The 16987-nt window shown below is 37.3% G+C and overlaps 1 protein-coding gene across 7 annotated transcripts in view; it reads left to right on the forward strand.

Annotated features, from left to right (window-relative positions):
* LOC115223427 (TBC1 domain family member 2B) overlaps positions 1-16987 on the forward strand; it is a 295916-nt gene that overhangs the window by 197965 nt on the left and 80964 nt on the right. For all 7 annotated transcript variants that reach the window (XM_029793960.2, XM_029793959.2, XM_029793964.2 and 4 more), the window contains one exon: positions 13616-13743. In XM_029793960.2, coding sequence (XP_029649820.1) covers positions 13616-13743 — 128 coding nt within the window. The remainder of the gene's footprint in view (positions 1-13615; positions 13744-16987) is intronic.

The following is a 16987-nucleotide window of genomic DNA, read 5'->3' on the forward strand; positions in this document are numbered from 1 at the left end:
CCTACATATATATATGTATATATACATGCATATATGAGTATAGGACATAAAACATTGAACACAATGAGAAGCGAAGACACAAAAACAAAAACATATACATATATATAATATATATATGTATAAAATATATATATATATATATAATATATATATATATATATATATATATATATATATATATAATATATTTCATACTTACATACATATATACATATATATATCATATATATGTATAAAATATATATTATATTATATATAATATATATATATATTGATGATGATGATGATGATTGAAATGTACTTGCATATTTACATTTACATACATGCATATATACACATACATTAGTGTGAGTGTGTATATACATCATGTGCATATATTTGTGTGTGTGTGTGTGTAAAAAGAAATTTGTGTATTCCCTTATTTGCAATCACTGCTTTAGCTGTATATATGATCATGAGGATATATATCTATATATTTGGCCCCAACATTTTCAGAGATAATTTAATCACCTACCAGTATTTCCCCTCCCCATTCTCTTATATTTCCCCACCAAATTATATTTTTCATTTGCTGGGTAAATATTATCTCAAAGCCTGAAGCCACCTTTGCTGTCTTCATTCCCTATCTTAACATAGATTCCTTTAATCACTTCATTTGCTTGTTCAATACTTGTTAGAAAATAAATAACTCAGAGATGTCATCTGCATGGAAAAACAATAGCTAAGTTAGTGTTGGCATATTTAATGCAGAAAGAGCTTTGAAAATCTTAACCCGTTAGCATTTACACTGACCGTATCAGGCCCAAATATCTTACGTGCATTGTGTTCAAACTGGCCAGATCTAATCCCACTGATCTACCCTGCCATGGCATTATAAAAATGACATGTTAGAAAATAAATAACTCAGAGATGTCATCTGCATGGAAAAACAATAGCTAAGTTAGTGTTGACATATTTAATGCAGAAAGAGCTTTGAAAATCTTAACCCGTTAGCATTTACACTGACCATATCAGGCCCAAATATTTTACTTGCATTGTATTCAAACTGGCCAGATCTAAATCCATTGATCTACCCTGCCATGCCATTATAAAAATGAACAAACAGTACATCAAAATGTCAAAGCTGTTAGATGATACACGATTAATTCAAAACAATATAAATAAATAAGAATTACATTTGACAGAGTTATCTGAATGTTAATGGGTTACAAAGGTAATTCAAAATAAATATGCAATGGGTAAAGAACAAACTTAGTTGATGACTAATATAATATTTCCATTAAGGTGGCGAGCTGGCAGAATCGTTAGCATGCCGGGTGAAATGCTTAGCGGTATTTTGTCTGTCTTTATGTTCTGAGTTCAAATTCCGCCGAGGTCGACTTTGCCTTTCATCCTTTCAGGGTCGATAAATTAAGTACCAGTTACGCACTGGGGTCGATGTAATCGACTTAATCCGTTTGTCTGTCCTTGTTTGTCCTCTCTGTGTTTAGCCCCTTGTGGGTAGTAAAGAAATAGGTATTTTGTCTGTCTTTACGTTCTGAGTTCAAATGCTGCTGTGGTCAACCTTGCCTTTCATCCTTTCAGGGTCGATAAATTAAGTACCAGTTGTGTACTATGGTTGATCTAATTGACTGGCCCCCTTCTTCAAAAATTTCGGTCCTTGTGCCAAGAGCAGAAAAGAGTATAGTATTTTCATTTATTTTCAGTAAGTACAAGAGATTATTTGACTCTACTGGACATCCATAGCCATTCTATGTATATATATAAAAAATCCTACTGTATTTTTATAATTAAATATTATTAGGAATTCCGTCAATTGTAAATAATGTTATTAGGAATTACTCTTTTACTCTTTTACTCGTTTCAGTCTTTTGACTGTGGCCACGCTGGAGCACTGGCTTTTAGTCAAGCAAATCAACCCCATGACTTATTCTTTGTAAGCCCAGTACTTATTCTATCGGTCTCTTATGCTGAACCACTAAGTTACAGGGACTTAGTAAACACACCAGCATCAGTGGTCAAGCGATGTTGGAGGACAAACACAGATACACAAATATACACACACACACACACATACATACATACATATATATATATATATATATATATACACACACACACACATATATGATGGGCTTCTTTCAGTTTCCATCTACCAAATCCACTCACAAGGCTTTGGTTGGCCCGAGGCTATAGTAGAAGACACTTGCTCAAGGTGCCACGCAGTGGGACTGAACCCAGAACCATGTGGATGGTAAGCAAGCTACTTACCACACAGCCACTCCTACGCCTATACTCCTGTTGCGCATAAATTTTAACAGTAAAATCTGCTATGGATCCCCAAGGGCCAAATGGACCCTGATTGAAAACCACTGCTCTTCTATCTGCTTTGGCATGGTTTCTATGGCCGAATGCTCTTCCTAATGCCAACCACTTTACAGAGTGTACTGGGTGCATTTTGTTTGGCACCAGCACCAATGAGGCAAGACAAGCCTCTTCCGTTAAGCAGGAAGTAGAATCCAGTCCCCCCGCACACCTGCCCTATAATGTCCTTCTTAAAGTAAACAATCACATCATTGGAATTCCTTGGCTATGAGATAATGCCCGATATATTCCAAACAATGTGAATAAACAAACATTACATTTGACAGAGTAACCTGAATACCGAAGGGTTAAATACATTAACATTAATTTAACTAACATGTCTGTCTCGACATACAATTATTTCTAATTAACCTTTTAATGCTCCTTTCGTTTAAATATGTTAATACTAATTTACATATCCATTTGTCTCACTGTGTAATTATTTCTAATCAACATGTCTAATTAGCAACTAAACTTCCCTCAGGCTACATTTTAACTTATCTTTATCTTTTACAAGGAAGGACACATTGACAATGCAGTCTTATACAAACACACACATGTATGTATGTATGTATGTATGTATGTGTGTATGTATGTATGTGTGTATGTATGTATGTATGTATGTAGGTAGGTAGTAGGTAGATAGGTAGGTAGGTAGGTAGGTAGGTATGTAATGTATGTATGTATGTATGTATGTATGTATGTATGTATGTATGTAATGTATGTATGTATGCATGTATGTATGTATGTAATGTATGTATGTATGTAGGTAAGTAGGTAGGTAGGTATGTAATGTATGTATGTAGGTAGGTAGGTAGGTAGGTATGTAATGTATGTATGTATGTATGCATGTATGTATGTATGTATGTATGTATGTATGTATGTATGTATGTAATGTATGCATGTATGTAATGTATGTATGTATGCATGTATGTATGTATGTAATGTATGTATGTATGCATGTATGTATGTATGTAATGTATGTATGTATGTATGTAGGTAAGTAGGTAGGTAGGTATGTAATGTATGTAGGTAAGTAGGTAGGTAGGTATGTAATGTATGTAGGTAAGTAGGTAGGTAGGTAGGTATGTAATGTATGTATGTATGCATGTATGTATGTATGTAATGTATGTATGTATGTAATTTATATATGTATGTATGTTTGCATGTATGTATGTATGTTTACATGTATGTATGCATGCCCACATGTACATGTATACACACATATATGTACACTATTTCTGAAAATAATAGAAAAGGTCACAGAATAATTATAGGTCTGCTGGATCAAGACTGACCTGGATTTAAATAACAACTGTTAATCAAACCCAATAAAAGAGGCACATGCTTTGTTCCTTGACTTGGTTGAAATATTGGGTTGTCCAGAAAGTTTGTGCCGATTTATAGTAGCTTGCCTTTCAACTTACCGTAAATCCTCAAGTATTGTCCACCCTTGAGTATAATACGCAGGGGATTTTTAGGGGGCTGTACCTCTGAAAAACCTAAACCTTGTGTATAATACGCAAAAGATGAATTGATCTTCAAAATTTGGCAAAGACATTGCTTTCAAATTTGGGCTCAAGCCAGCAATTTCAGAGAAGGAGGGGTTAAGCTGATTACATCCACCCCAGGGCTCAACTGGTACTTATTTTATCCACCCCGAAAAGATGAAAGGCAAAGTCAACCTCAGCCGAATTTGAACTCAGAACATAAAAACGGACAAAATTCCACAAAGCATTTTGCCCGGTGTGCTAACAGTTCTGCCAGTTCTCTGCCTTATATTTGCCAAATATATTACTAGCCATGATGTGCATAACACATCAATAGAGGTCACTTTATAGAATATCTGTAAATGAACTTTACTGCTGTTGCTGCTGCTGCTATCACTGCTGCAACAGACCATATAGCGATAGTCTTACTGTAGTCTGTTATTGATAATCCTTGTTTCAATAGTTATGAGTTGTAAATTTATGGTGGAATCGTACAAATCGTTTTATGTATTACCCTGCATATTTCTGACATCATTATAGCTTGCTTTTTTCTTTGCAGCAAATATAATATTGATTTTATTTGGTTGGAATTAATTCTTGAATAACTTTAGGTCACCTTTGATCTAGCTGACCTGTGATCAGAGGCAGTCCAGCTATGACCACTTCTGTGATTATATAACGGAATGTGGCTTTTGTTATCATATTTCTATTGAAATGAACTTTCATTTCAATCAATTTTGAAATTATTGAAGAATTTAGTAAAAATCTTTATTATTATTAATTATAATCATCATCATAATAATAATAATTATTATTGAGTGAAAGAGTAGTTCATGCCATCAAAGTGACACTGGGGTAAAATATACGAAGCCCAGTATACCCATCATGACTACCCGTCTGATAAGGGTACACTAGGCACATGCATCACAACCATATGTGCGTGACATGGTGATCTCATATCAAGATAAACAGTACATGACCTTGCAGGTGGGACCCAGTTAGAATTTTCTTCAGGTTGAGTAGCCCATCCCGCTCAAAAGGTCCCTGAATAAGGGTTATTTAAGGATGTTGAATGAAACACCCATGTTTCCAGAGGTGAATTATTCAAACCCCAAAGAATACCTCTCAACACATGGCTATGATGCTCCCCCACTACTTCTGCTCGTGATCAGAGATGCACATATCGTCAGCCACTAAGGGACATGCTCAACTGGTTAAGGTCAAACAACTGACAAGCAAATCTGTGGTATTGAGCAGAATATTTGCTGTAGCCCATCTTTTATACCAAAACAAAACAATGTACATGATAACACTTCCAATCAGTTAAGATTAGAAGCCACGAGAGCCACTGCCTGGTACTGCATCAGGGCAATTTATTATTATTATTATTATTATTATTATTATTATTATTATTATTAAGGCAGTGAGCTGGCAGAATCGTTAGCATGCTGTGCAAAATGCTTAGTGGTATTTCGTCCATCCTTATGTTCTGAGTTCAAGTTCTGTCGAGGTCAACTTTGCCTTTCATCCTTTTGGGGTAGGTAAAATAAGTACCAGCTACATACTGGAGTCAATGTAATCAATTTACCCCTCCCCCCAAATTTCATACCTTGTGCCTATCGTGGAAAGGATGATTATTATTATTATTATTAAGTTTGTGAGCAGGCAGAATTGTTAGCACACTGGACGAAATGCTTAGCGGTATTTCACCTGTTGCTACATTCTGAGTTCAAATTCCGCCAAGGTCAACTTTGCCTTTCGTCCTTTCAAGCCTTTAGTCAATTTAATGTTTATTTAATTTAGTGATTTTTTAAATAATATTTATTATAGTATATTTAATTTTTTCTATATGGTATGGATAGTGTCTTTCACTATTGAGTTACTTAATAGAAGTTATTTCTCTTAATTATCATCATCATCATCATCATCATCATTTAACGTCCGCTTTCCATGCTAGCATGGGTTGGACGGTTCAACTGGGGTCTGGGGAGCCCGAAAGCTGCACCAGTCCAGTCAGATCTGGCAGTGTTTCTACAGCTGGATGCCCTTCCTAACGCCAACCACTCCGAGAGTGTAGTGGGTGATTTTATGTGCCACCGACACAGGTGCCAGACGAGGCTGGCAAATGGCCACGCTCGGATGGTGTTTTTATGTGCCACCACCGACACAGGTGCCAGACGAGGCTGGCAGACGGCCATGCTCGGATGGTGTTTTTATGTGCCACCGACACAGGTGCCAGATGAGGCTGGCAAACGGCCACGATCGGATGGTGTTTGTTACGTGCCCACAGCACGGAGGCCAGTCGATGCGGTACTGGCTACGGCCACGTTCGGATGGTTTTCTTGTGTGCCACGTGCCACCGGCACTGGTACCACAAAGATACAAATTCCATTGATGTTCATCTATTTTGATTTGTTTTGATTTTCACTTGCCTCAACAGGTCTTCACAAGTGTCACAAGAAGGAAGGTATGCACAGGTGGACTGACTACGTCCCAGGTAGGGGCCACAGGTTATGGCCTGACTAGTCTTGCCGGGTCTTTGGATGGTGTTTTTATGTGCCACCGACACAGGTGCCAGATGAGGCTGGCGAACGACCACGATCGGATGGTGTTTGTTATGTGCCCACAGCACGGAGGCCAGTCGGTGCGGTACTGGCTACGGCCATGTTCGGATGGTTTTCTTGTGTGCCACCGGCACTGGTACCACAAAGATACAATTCCATTAATGTTCATCTATTTTGATTTATTTGATTTGATTTGATTTGATTTGTTTTGATTTCATTTTGATTTTCACTTGCCTCAACAGGCCTTCACATATATATATATATATATATATATATATATATATTAATTAGGATAATTTTTTTTTTTTTCGAAAAAAAATTTTATCAGTGGCCAGCATATTAAAAAATACCTACTGACAAAGGGAGGGTTCTTATGAACTAACCCTGAAATCGGTCCGATACGGTAATAATGGAATTTTTAGAAATTTCTGTCAGCTTTTTTTCGAGGAGCATGCGTATTGTGAAAAATTATATGGTAATGGACAATATGTCCAATTTTTGGCATATTTGGCAATTGAAATTTTTTCGTTTGCCCTTATTTATAAGTTATATATATATGTATATATATCATCATCATCATCATCATCATTTAGCGTCCGCTTTCCATGCTAGCATGGGTTGGACGGTTCAACTGGGATCTGTGAAGCCAGAAGGCTGCATCAGGCCCAGTCTGATCTGGCAGTGTTTCTACAGCTGGATGCCCTTCCTAACGCCAACCACGCTGTGAGTGTAGTGGGTGCTTTTTACGTGCCACCCACACAGTATATATATATATATATATATATATATATATATCATCATCATCATCATCATCATCATTTAGCGTCCGCTTTTCATGCTAGCATGGGTTGGACGGTTCAACTGTATATATATATATACAAAATTAAGGAATGTAGTGGATAAAATCCAGGCTATATATGTTTTATAGCTAGCAGAACCTTGGAAGTAGTAATGAATTATCTAAACGAAGGCTAATCCGCTAGCTACTTGTTGGGCCAAAGATACCTAATCAAAAGACGTTTACATTGTTGTCCAGCGATCCCATGTTGACTTCCATAATTACTACTACCGAGCTTCTACTAGCTATGAAGCATATGTAGTTTGGATTTTCTCTTCTTCATTCCCTAATTTTGCATTTGTATTCACATGTACAATAACCCCCTTCTGCTAACTGTAAGCTATAAAACAATTTTTTCAGCTTATCGAACCTTAATATGGGAAAAAATTCACAACCTTCTACACCAGTGGTTTTCAACCAGGGTTCCGCAGAACCTTAGGGTTCCGCCAGTACAGTCCAGGGGTTCCGCAGGAAGTGACAAAACTGCTAAAATTGGCAGTAATTTTTAATTCTCCTGTGCAGATATGTGTGCATAAGACTATTAAATTATTGCACAGGGGTTCCTCGAGCCAGTGGAATGTTTCCTTGGGGTTCCGCTCCAGCAAAAAGTTTGAAAAGCACTGTTCTACACCAACAAACTACTATTGTTCCTGAAAGTTGTTTTTTATACCTTCTCCAGACTGCTTAATGCTTACTAACTTCCTGCACCTTGATCTTTGATTCTTACTTTTACACACACCCACACACACACATAACAGGTTTCTTTTAGTTTCTGTCTACCAAATCCACTCTTCAGAGTTCGATTGGTCTGAGGCTATAGTAGAAGACACTGGCTCAAAGTGCCATGCAGTGAGACTGATCCCAGAACCATGCGGTTAGGAAGCAAAGCCCTTACCACACAGCTACATCTGTGCATATATATATATATATTATATATATATATATATATATATATATATATAATTAGGATAATTTTTTTTTTTTTCGAAAAAAAATTTTATCAGTGGCCAGCATATTAAAAAATACCTACTGACAAAGGGAGGGTTCTTATGAACTAACCCTGAAATCGGTCCGATACGGTAATAATGGAATTTTTAGAAATTTCTGTCAGCTTTTTTTCGAGGAGCATGCGTATTGTGAAAAATTATATGGTAATGGACAATATGTCCAATTTTTGGCATATTTGGCAATTGAAATTTTTTCGTTTGCCCTTATTTATAAGTTATATATATATGTATATATATCATCATCATCATCATCATCATTTAGCGTCCGCTTTCCATGCTAGCATGGGTTGGACGGTTCAACTGGGATCTGTGAAGCCAGAAGGCTGCATCAGGCCCAGTCTGATCTGGCAGTGTTTCTACAGCTGGATGCCCTTCCTAACGCCAACCACGCTGTGAGTGTAGTGGGTGCTTTTTACGTGCCACCCACACAGTATATATATATATATATATATATATATATATATATATCATCATCATAATCATCATCATTTAGCGTCCGCTTTTCATGCTAGCATGGGTTGGACGGTTCAACTGTATATATATATATACAAAATTAAGGAATGTAGTGGATAAAATCCAGGCTATATATGTTTTATAGCTAGCAGAACCTTGGAAGTAGTAATGAATTATCTAAACGAAGGCTAATCCGCTAGCTACTTGTTGGGCCAAAGATACCTTAATCAAAAGACGTTTACATTGTTGTCCAGCGATCCCATGTTGACTTCCATAATTACTACTACCGAGCTTCTACTAGCTATGAAGCATATGTAGTTTGGATTTTCTCTTCTTCATTCCCTAATTTTGCATTTGTATTCACATGTACAATAACCCCCTTCTGCTAACTGTAAGCTATAAAACAATTTTTTCAGCTTATCGAACCTTAATATGGGAAAAAATTCACAACCTTCTACACCAGTGGTTTTCAACCAGGGTTCCGCAGAACCTTAGGGTTCCGCCAGTACAGTCCAGGGGTTCCGCAGGAAGTGACAAAACTGCTAAAATTGGCAGTAATTTTTAATTCTCCTGTGCAGATATGTGTGCATAAGACTATTAAATTATTGCACAGGGGTTCCTCGAGCCAGTGGAATGTTTCCTTGGGGTTCCGCTCCAGCAAAAAGTTTGAAAAGCACTGTTCTACACCAACAAACTACTATTGTTCCTGAAAGTTGTTTTTTATACCTTCTCCAGACTGCTTAATGCTTACTAACTTCCTGCACCTTGATCTTTGATTCTTACTTTTACACACACCCACACACACACATAACAGGTTTCTTTTAGTTTCTGTCTACCAAATCCACTCTTCAGAGTTCGATTGGTCTGAGGCTATAGTAGAAGACACTGGCTCAAAGTGCCATGCAGTGAGACTGATCCCAGAACCATGCGGTTAGGAAGCAAAGCCCTTACCACACAGCTACATCTGTGCATATATATATATATATATATATATGTGTGTGTGTGTGTGTATATGTATATATATATGTGTATATGTGGAGGCGCAATGGCCCAGTGGTTAGAGCAGCGGACTCGCGGTCGTAGGATTGCGGTTTCGATTCCCAGACCGAGCGTTGTGAGTGTTTATTGAGCAAAAACACCTAAAAAGCTCCACGTGGCTCCAGCAGGGGATGGTGGCGATCCCTGCTGTACTCTTTCACCACACTTTCTCCCACTCTTTCTTCTGTTGGCCTGCTCACTTAACCAGTGGGGTGGCGTCATTCGAAGGCTAACACAATGCGAACGCATTGTGACCAGTGATGTGTAACAACATCTGATGGTCTGGTCGGTCACGTGATATATATATATATATACATACACACACAGACACACACACACACACACACACACACATACACAACAGTTTCTGTCTATCAAATCCACTCAAAAGTGAACATGTAGAGGCTACTTAATGAAATAGTCTCTGCATGGTAACTTGACTTGCTGAAGATAGCAGCCAAATATTCCACAAACCCTAATGTCAAAAACATTAAAAAATGGATGGGCTGTTCATGACTGAGAGACCATACATATAAGTACTTCACTTGATATGATTACATTTTTCACAGAGCAGCCGCATTTCTTATTGTGTTGTATAGATTCAGGCAATATCTCTGGCTGGTCTGAGAATAATTTGCTCATTTCATTCCATTTGTCATAGAGATTCATTGTTGTCGTGTCCACATTATGGTGATGAAAGATTCTTGGAGCCTCAATAAAAACAGCCCTTTTTTGGTTCTTTCACATAGCTGATACTGAGAAAGACAGAAGTGAACTCAATCCAAGTACTTGACTGGTATTTTGTGTAAAGGCGGCAAGCTGGCAGAAACTTTAGCACGCCGGGCGAAATGCTTAGCGGTATTTTGTCTGCATTACATTGTGAGTTCAAATTCCGCCAAAGTCGACTTTGCCTTTCATCCTTTCGGGGTCGATAAATTAAGTACCAGTTACGCACTGGGGTCGATGTAATCGACTTAATACCTATGTCTGTCCTTGTTTGTCCCCTCTGTGTTTAGCCCCTTGTGGGTAATAAAGAAATAGGTATTTTGTTTATCAACCCCACACCTATCCATATAGATGGATAAAAGGTGTAGCTGGCCTGAGTAGGATTTGAACTTGAATGCAGAGAGCCAGAAACGAAATACAGCATCTGATGCTCTGATGGCTCTGTCAATTCACCACCTAACGAATGCCATGAGAGACGCCAAAACTACTGCCCTTCCTCTTTAAGAAAAAAAAAAATCCCCATAACAACTAATGACTTCATGACCTTACCAAAATGAATTCTGATTTGCTTTTACACCAAAGCTGTATTTACTATGCTCACCAAAATTAATCATTAAATGCTTTCATTATTGAGGGCATAATTCTAATTAATTAAAATTTCTTTGCTTTCTGTATTATGCTAGTGTGCACTTTACTATTTCTATTCCATGCAAAAAGCCTTCTTCAATATTTTTTCCCTTGTCATTCAATTAATTTGCTTTGCCACTCCTTGTTCATTCACTAAAGTCCTATTTTCACTTTACTGCTGATTATTCTACTAAATCTTGCAGTTGTAGTTAAGCATTTTAGTCTACTGTATTTTTGCTGCATACAGGTCAATGTAGCATACAATGTAAATATGCAGTGTAAACGTTCAAACATTGTCACTATCTTTCCAAATCCTGTTGCAGTTCACATAGAATTTTTGGTCATCTTATTTCTTTATTGCCCACAAGGGGCTAAACATAGAGGGGACAAACAAGGGCAGTAAGTCGATTACATCGACCCTAGTACATAACTGGTACTTAATTTATCGACCCTGAAAGGATGAAAGGGTAAAGTCGACCTTGGCGGAATTTGAACTCAGAACGTAACGGCAGAGGAAATGCCTATTTCTTTACTACCCACAAGGGGCTAAACACAGAGAGGACAAACAAGGACAGACAAATGGATTAGATCGATTATATCAACCCCAGTGCGTAACTGGTACTTATTTAATCGACCCCGAAAGGATGAAAGGCAAAGTTGACCTCGGCGGAATTTGAACTCAGAACGTTGCAGTAGACGAAATACCGCTAAGCATTTTGCCTGGCGTGCTAAGATTTCTGCCAGCTTGCTGTCTTAAGTCATCTCCAAAGTCATCTTGATATATAAGTCAGCCTGTCTTTTTTTGGGGGGCTGTAAATTTTGATTTGAAAAGTTCAACTTGTATGCCTGGAAATATGGTAAGTTCATATATAAGACAGAGAGATGGAATTTGAAAGAGATTTAGCTGAAATTTCTAACCGGTTTAGCAACTATGTAGGGGTTTCTTTCATTGGTTCATACATACACACATTATTTTCCAGCACACATATTTATATATATCATTATCATCATCATTTTCATCATTGCTTTAATGTCCGTTCTTTTCATGCATGTCATGATCAAATACATTGCAGCCATGACCCTCCCATCTGTTTTCTTTTGATATTAATGCAATGGATGCAAGTGTGACCATGTGGTTAAGAAGCTTGCTTCCCAATATTGTGGTTTTGGTTCAATTCTACTGTCCAGCATCTTGGATAAGTGTCCTCTGCTATAGCCCTGGGCACACCAAAGCCTTGTGAATAGATTCGGTGGAAGCAAGCTGAATGAAAACTGTTCCATATATGTGTGTGCGTGTATGTATGCCTGTACATGTGTGCCTCTGCATGTTTGTGTGTGTGTATCCTTGTCTTGACATCCTCTTATGATTGTAAATGAGCATCACTGTTATACAAGCAGTGTTGTTCATTTCCTGTCTTGGTGAAATATTGCCTTACTTGGAAAGAGGAGAGTCAGTAGCAGGAAGGGTATCTAACCATAGAAAATCTGTCTCAGCCAACTCCATCTGACTTATGCAAGCACGGAAATGATGATGATGATGACGATGACATGTGTATGTATGTATGTATATATGGAAAAAACTTTTCATACAGATGTTTTTATCTAAAGAAATTCAAATTCATCATCATCATCGTTTAGCATCCGCTTTCCATGCTAGCATGGGTTGGACGGTTCAACTGGGGTCTGGGAAGCCAGAAGGCTGCACCAGGCCCAGTTTGATCTGGCAATGTTTCTACGGCTGGATGCCCTTCCTAACGCCAACCACTCCATGAGTGTAGTGGGTGCTTTTTACGTGCCAGACGAGTCTGGCAAACGGCCACGATCGGATGGTGCTTTTTATGTGCCACTGGCACGGGGGCCAGGCGAGGCTGGCAACGGCCACGAACATAGAAATTCCTATCTACAGCTGTTTCCATACACAATTCCTTAATTTCAGAAATAAAATTCTGTATACAAAACCAATGAATTGTGTATATCCTCAGGGAGAATTTCTAAATGAAATTTAACAATGTGTAGGCTAACTTACTTTAATTCTTTGACTTAAATATATATATATATATATATATATATATATATATAAAATGTTTTTATTTTTTCATTTCGTTCCTGTCAGATTTTATCCCTAATTTTGTGGTTATATAACCTAGCTGTTCTTTCTAGGGTGCTGAATCCCATGTGTGGATTCCTTATGTGTTTAAATGTACACTGTATTATATATATATACATATATATATATATACATATATACACATACATATATGTATAAATATACATATATACACATGTATTATATATATATATACAAGTGTATATATATATATTTATACATATGTATATACATATATATATATTTATACATATGCATATATATACACAAGTGTATATATATATGCACTTGTATATATATATGCATACATAGATATATATATATATACGTTTGCGTGTGTGTGTATTTATAGCCTGTTTTTTCTTACAAATAAGTAAACATTGTTTGTGTTGTAATTTCAGTCTGAATTTGAAAATCTGGCACTGAAAGATGATTTATCATCTGTTGAAGAAGAACTCGAAGCCAACAGAGCCGTTGTGTCTTTTCTGCAGAAGGAAATTGATCAACTCCAGCGCCAGATGCATACAAGGTTAGCCAGAAAATATTATCTTGTCTTATTTGTATTTTAAAAGATGATATTATTTCTACAGTATTGATCCACTGCTATCTTGTATTCTGTTAAAGAAAAACCAAAAAGCCAAAAATCTGACGGTTGTATTATTTATTTTCAATTGTTTTTTTCTGGCATTGATGTGTTGCTAACTAAATTCTTTTACTCCTTTTGGTTATCCAATTACTGATAGTGTTTCATTGTCTGTTATGTTTTTGTTCTGTTTGATACTTCTGTAGCTACTCCGTCACTGTATGACTCTGAAAGGGCCGTGAAAACAAAATCATTTACTCTTGAAATATTTGATAAAATGTCACAGGTTCGTGGTGTTTCAAAATCAGGGTTTACAATGTAACTGCTTACTGCAAACAAAAAGTAAGGTATATCTATCTCCCTAAGGAATATTTGGAAAATTGTATTTTTATTATTTAATAACAGTTTAATTCCTCTTCATGTACCTTAAAATTTTGTAAGCTCATAAAATGAGCCTAGCTCTTCAGGCTTAGATAACCGAATGGAGAAAGTTCAAGATAGCTATTTGAGATTGGGCTGCTACTAGTCAAGGCAGGTTACATGGTGTTGTTGATATTGTTATTGCTACAGTGGTGACATCAGATAGAGATAGTAGAAATCACAATCTGTATTTCAACAGTGTAATTGAACAGAATGTTTGTGGTACCTTGGTGTCTGGCAAATAAAGAGAAAATTATAAGCAACACCAGATACCAGACTGCTGGTGTCTGGATATTCCTACTGCATGAGTATGGAAGTGTGCATATCTGGTGTATTTGTGAAAATTGTTTTTTTAAATTTAGTTATTAGAAAAGGACCATATGTCCCTTTTGTTGTTTGGTTTGTGCCTCTAGCTCTACAATTGAAGTTACTAAGCACTAATTTGCATTGGGTTGTACATTCTTCACCAGGAAAAGACTTTGTCTTTACAAGCATTTGTTTGTTCTGCTTTCTGGTGAGAATGTGAGTCCATCCGTCTTGTCACTGGAAGATGATCAGGTTTCTGGTTGGTCTCCTGAAGTTAGTGTTGCAGGTCATCAAGTCATTTGCATCACAGAGCTCTTTCTACCTTATTCTCTCCTCATTTCTGGAACCAAAAGTCATAACCTCCATGTATTCCCAGCAACCCATTGAGATGTTGTCCAACATGTCCATTGGATTCTCCAGCCGCGCGAAACATACATACATAATCCCGTTCATTTATTTATTTAGGCAGTGTATTTGCTAGACAAGTGATTTGATCCAAGACCATGTGTTGAAACTAAAATGATTGCAGTGTGGAAGATATATTAGCCACTCAAAAACACACATATAAAACTGAACTTCACTTAAACATTTGTGCCAGTGGCACATAAAAAGCACCAACCAATCGTGGCCGCTGCTAGCCTCCCCTGGCATCTGTGGCCGTGGCACGTAAAAAGCACCCACTACACTCACGGAGTGGTTGGAATTAGGAAGGGCTGTAGAAACACTGCCAGATCAGACTGGAGCCTGGTGCAGCTTCCTGGCTTCCCAGACTCCAGTCGAACCTTCCAACCCATGCTAGCATGGAAAATAGATGTTAAACGATGATGATGATGAAGATGATGACGATGTATCAAAATTTTCGTCACATGAACTGCAACCTGGTCACTGACATGATTCCTGCAACGGGAGTAATAAATGCTTAAGTGGAGTTAACATTTCTTTGCTTGTTTTGGAATGGCTAATATATATCTTCCACACTGCTATTGTATATACAAATACATACATGCACATGTGTGTGTGCATGTGTGCATGCATGCATGAGTAAGAGAGTTGCTAATAAACAGATGTGTCAAAGAAACATACCTTGTGGTATTTATTCCACTCGGTTTGCACAGACACTCACTTGTTAATTACAACATGAGAAATACAGTGACCAAGTCATAGGCTCATTTGACACCTATCACTAAATGCTTGATATGAAATGAAAATTAAAGTTTTTGAACACAATACACCCCATATTATCTGGCATACAAGTCCATGTAGTATGTAGTGTAAGCTTGTAGTGTAAACATTCAAAAATCATCATTATCTTTACAAATCCTGCTACATGTTTGTTTTGTTTGTTTGTTCTTTCTCGAGCCATGCCTGGCTCATAAAGGCCGGTTTCCTTGGCGTATAGGTTCCCCACCTGGACAGGATGCCGGTCCATCGCATGTGAGCTGCAAGATGCAGGAGGAAAGAGTGAGAGAAAGATGTGGCAAAAGAGTCATCAGAAGTTCACCATTACCTTCTGCCGGAGCCGCATGGAGCTTAGGTGTTTCGCTCAAAAACACACACATCGCCTGGTCTGAGATTCAAACCTGCGATCCCTCAACCGCGAGTCCACTGCTCTAACCACTAGGCCATGCTACATGGAAAATTGGTCCTCCAAAGTTGTCTGGGTGCATAAATATACCTACCTTTCTTGGTTGTAACTTTAGGTTTGCAAATTTCAAATTGTATATTGGAAAATACAGTATGTACATATATAAGACAGAAGGGTATGATCTAAAACAGTTTTAGCTGCTATTTCTAACAGTTCTTGCAACCAGTTAGAGATTTCTTTTATTGGCTCATATATACAGACATTATTTTTTGGCATACAACACAATATAGTATATAGTGTAAACATGTAATGTAAAAATTCAGACATCATCACTATCTTTCCAAATCCCATTGCATTTCACATGGAATTTTTGATTCTTCAATGTTGTCTTGGTGTTTAAGTCAACCTGCCATTCTTTTGGCTTTAAATTTTGCTCTGAAAGATTGAACTTGTAGGCTAGAAAATATGGTACGTACATATATAAGACAGCAGGCTGCAATTTGAAATAAATCTTTTTTGCTATTTCTAGCAGGTCTAACAATCATACAGAAGTTTCCTTCATTGGCTCATACAAACATACATACAGTATTTCCTGACATACAAGCTGATGTAGTATCTAGTGTAAACATTCAAATGGTGTCATTATCTTTACAAATCCTGCTGCATTTCACATGGGATTTTTGGTCCTCCAAAACCATCTTTGTGTATAAGTCAACTAACCATTTTAGGCTGCAAATTTTGGTCTGAAAACTTTGACTTGTATGCCAGGAAATACAGTAGATTTTAAACACAAAGTTGAGACAACAAAAAAAAAAAAAAAAGGAAACAAGCTTACAGACCAATACTCTTACAACGCATATCTATCAATTGCCAGGTGAT

This window comes from Octopus sinensis, linkage group LG23, assembly GCF_006345805.1.
Source record: "Octopus sinensis linkage group LG23, ASM634580v1, whole genome shotgun sequence".
NCBI lineage: Eukaryota > Metazoa > Mollusca > Cephalopoda > Octopoda > Octopodidae > Octopus > Octopus sinensis.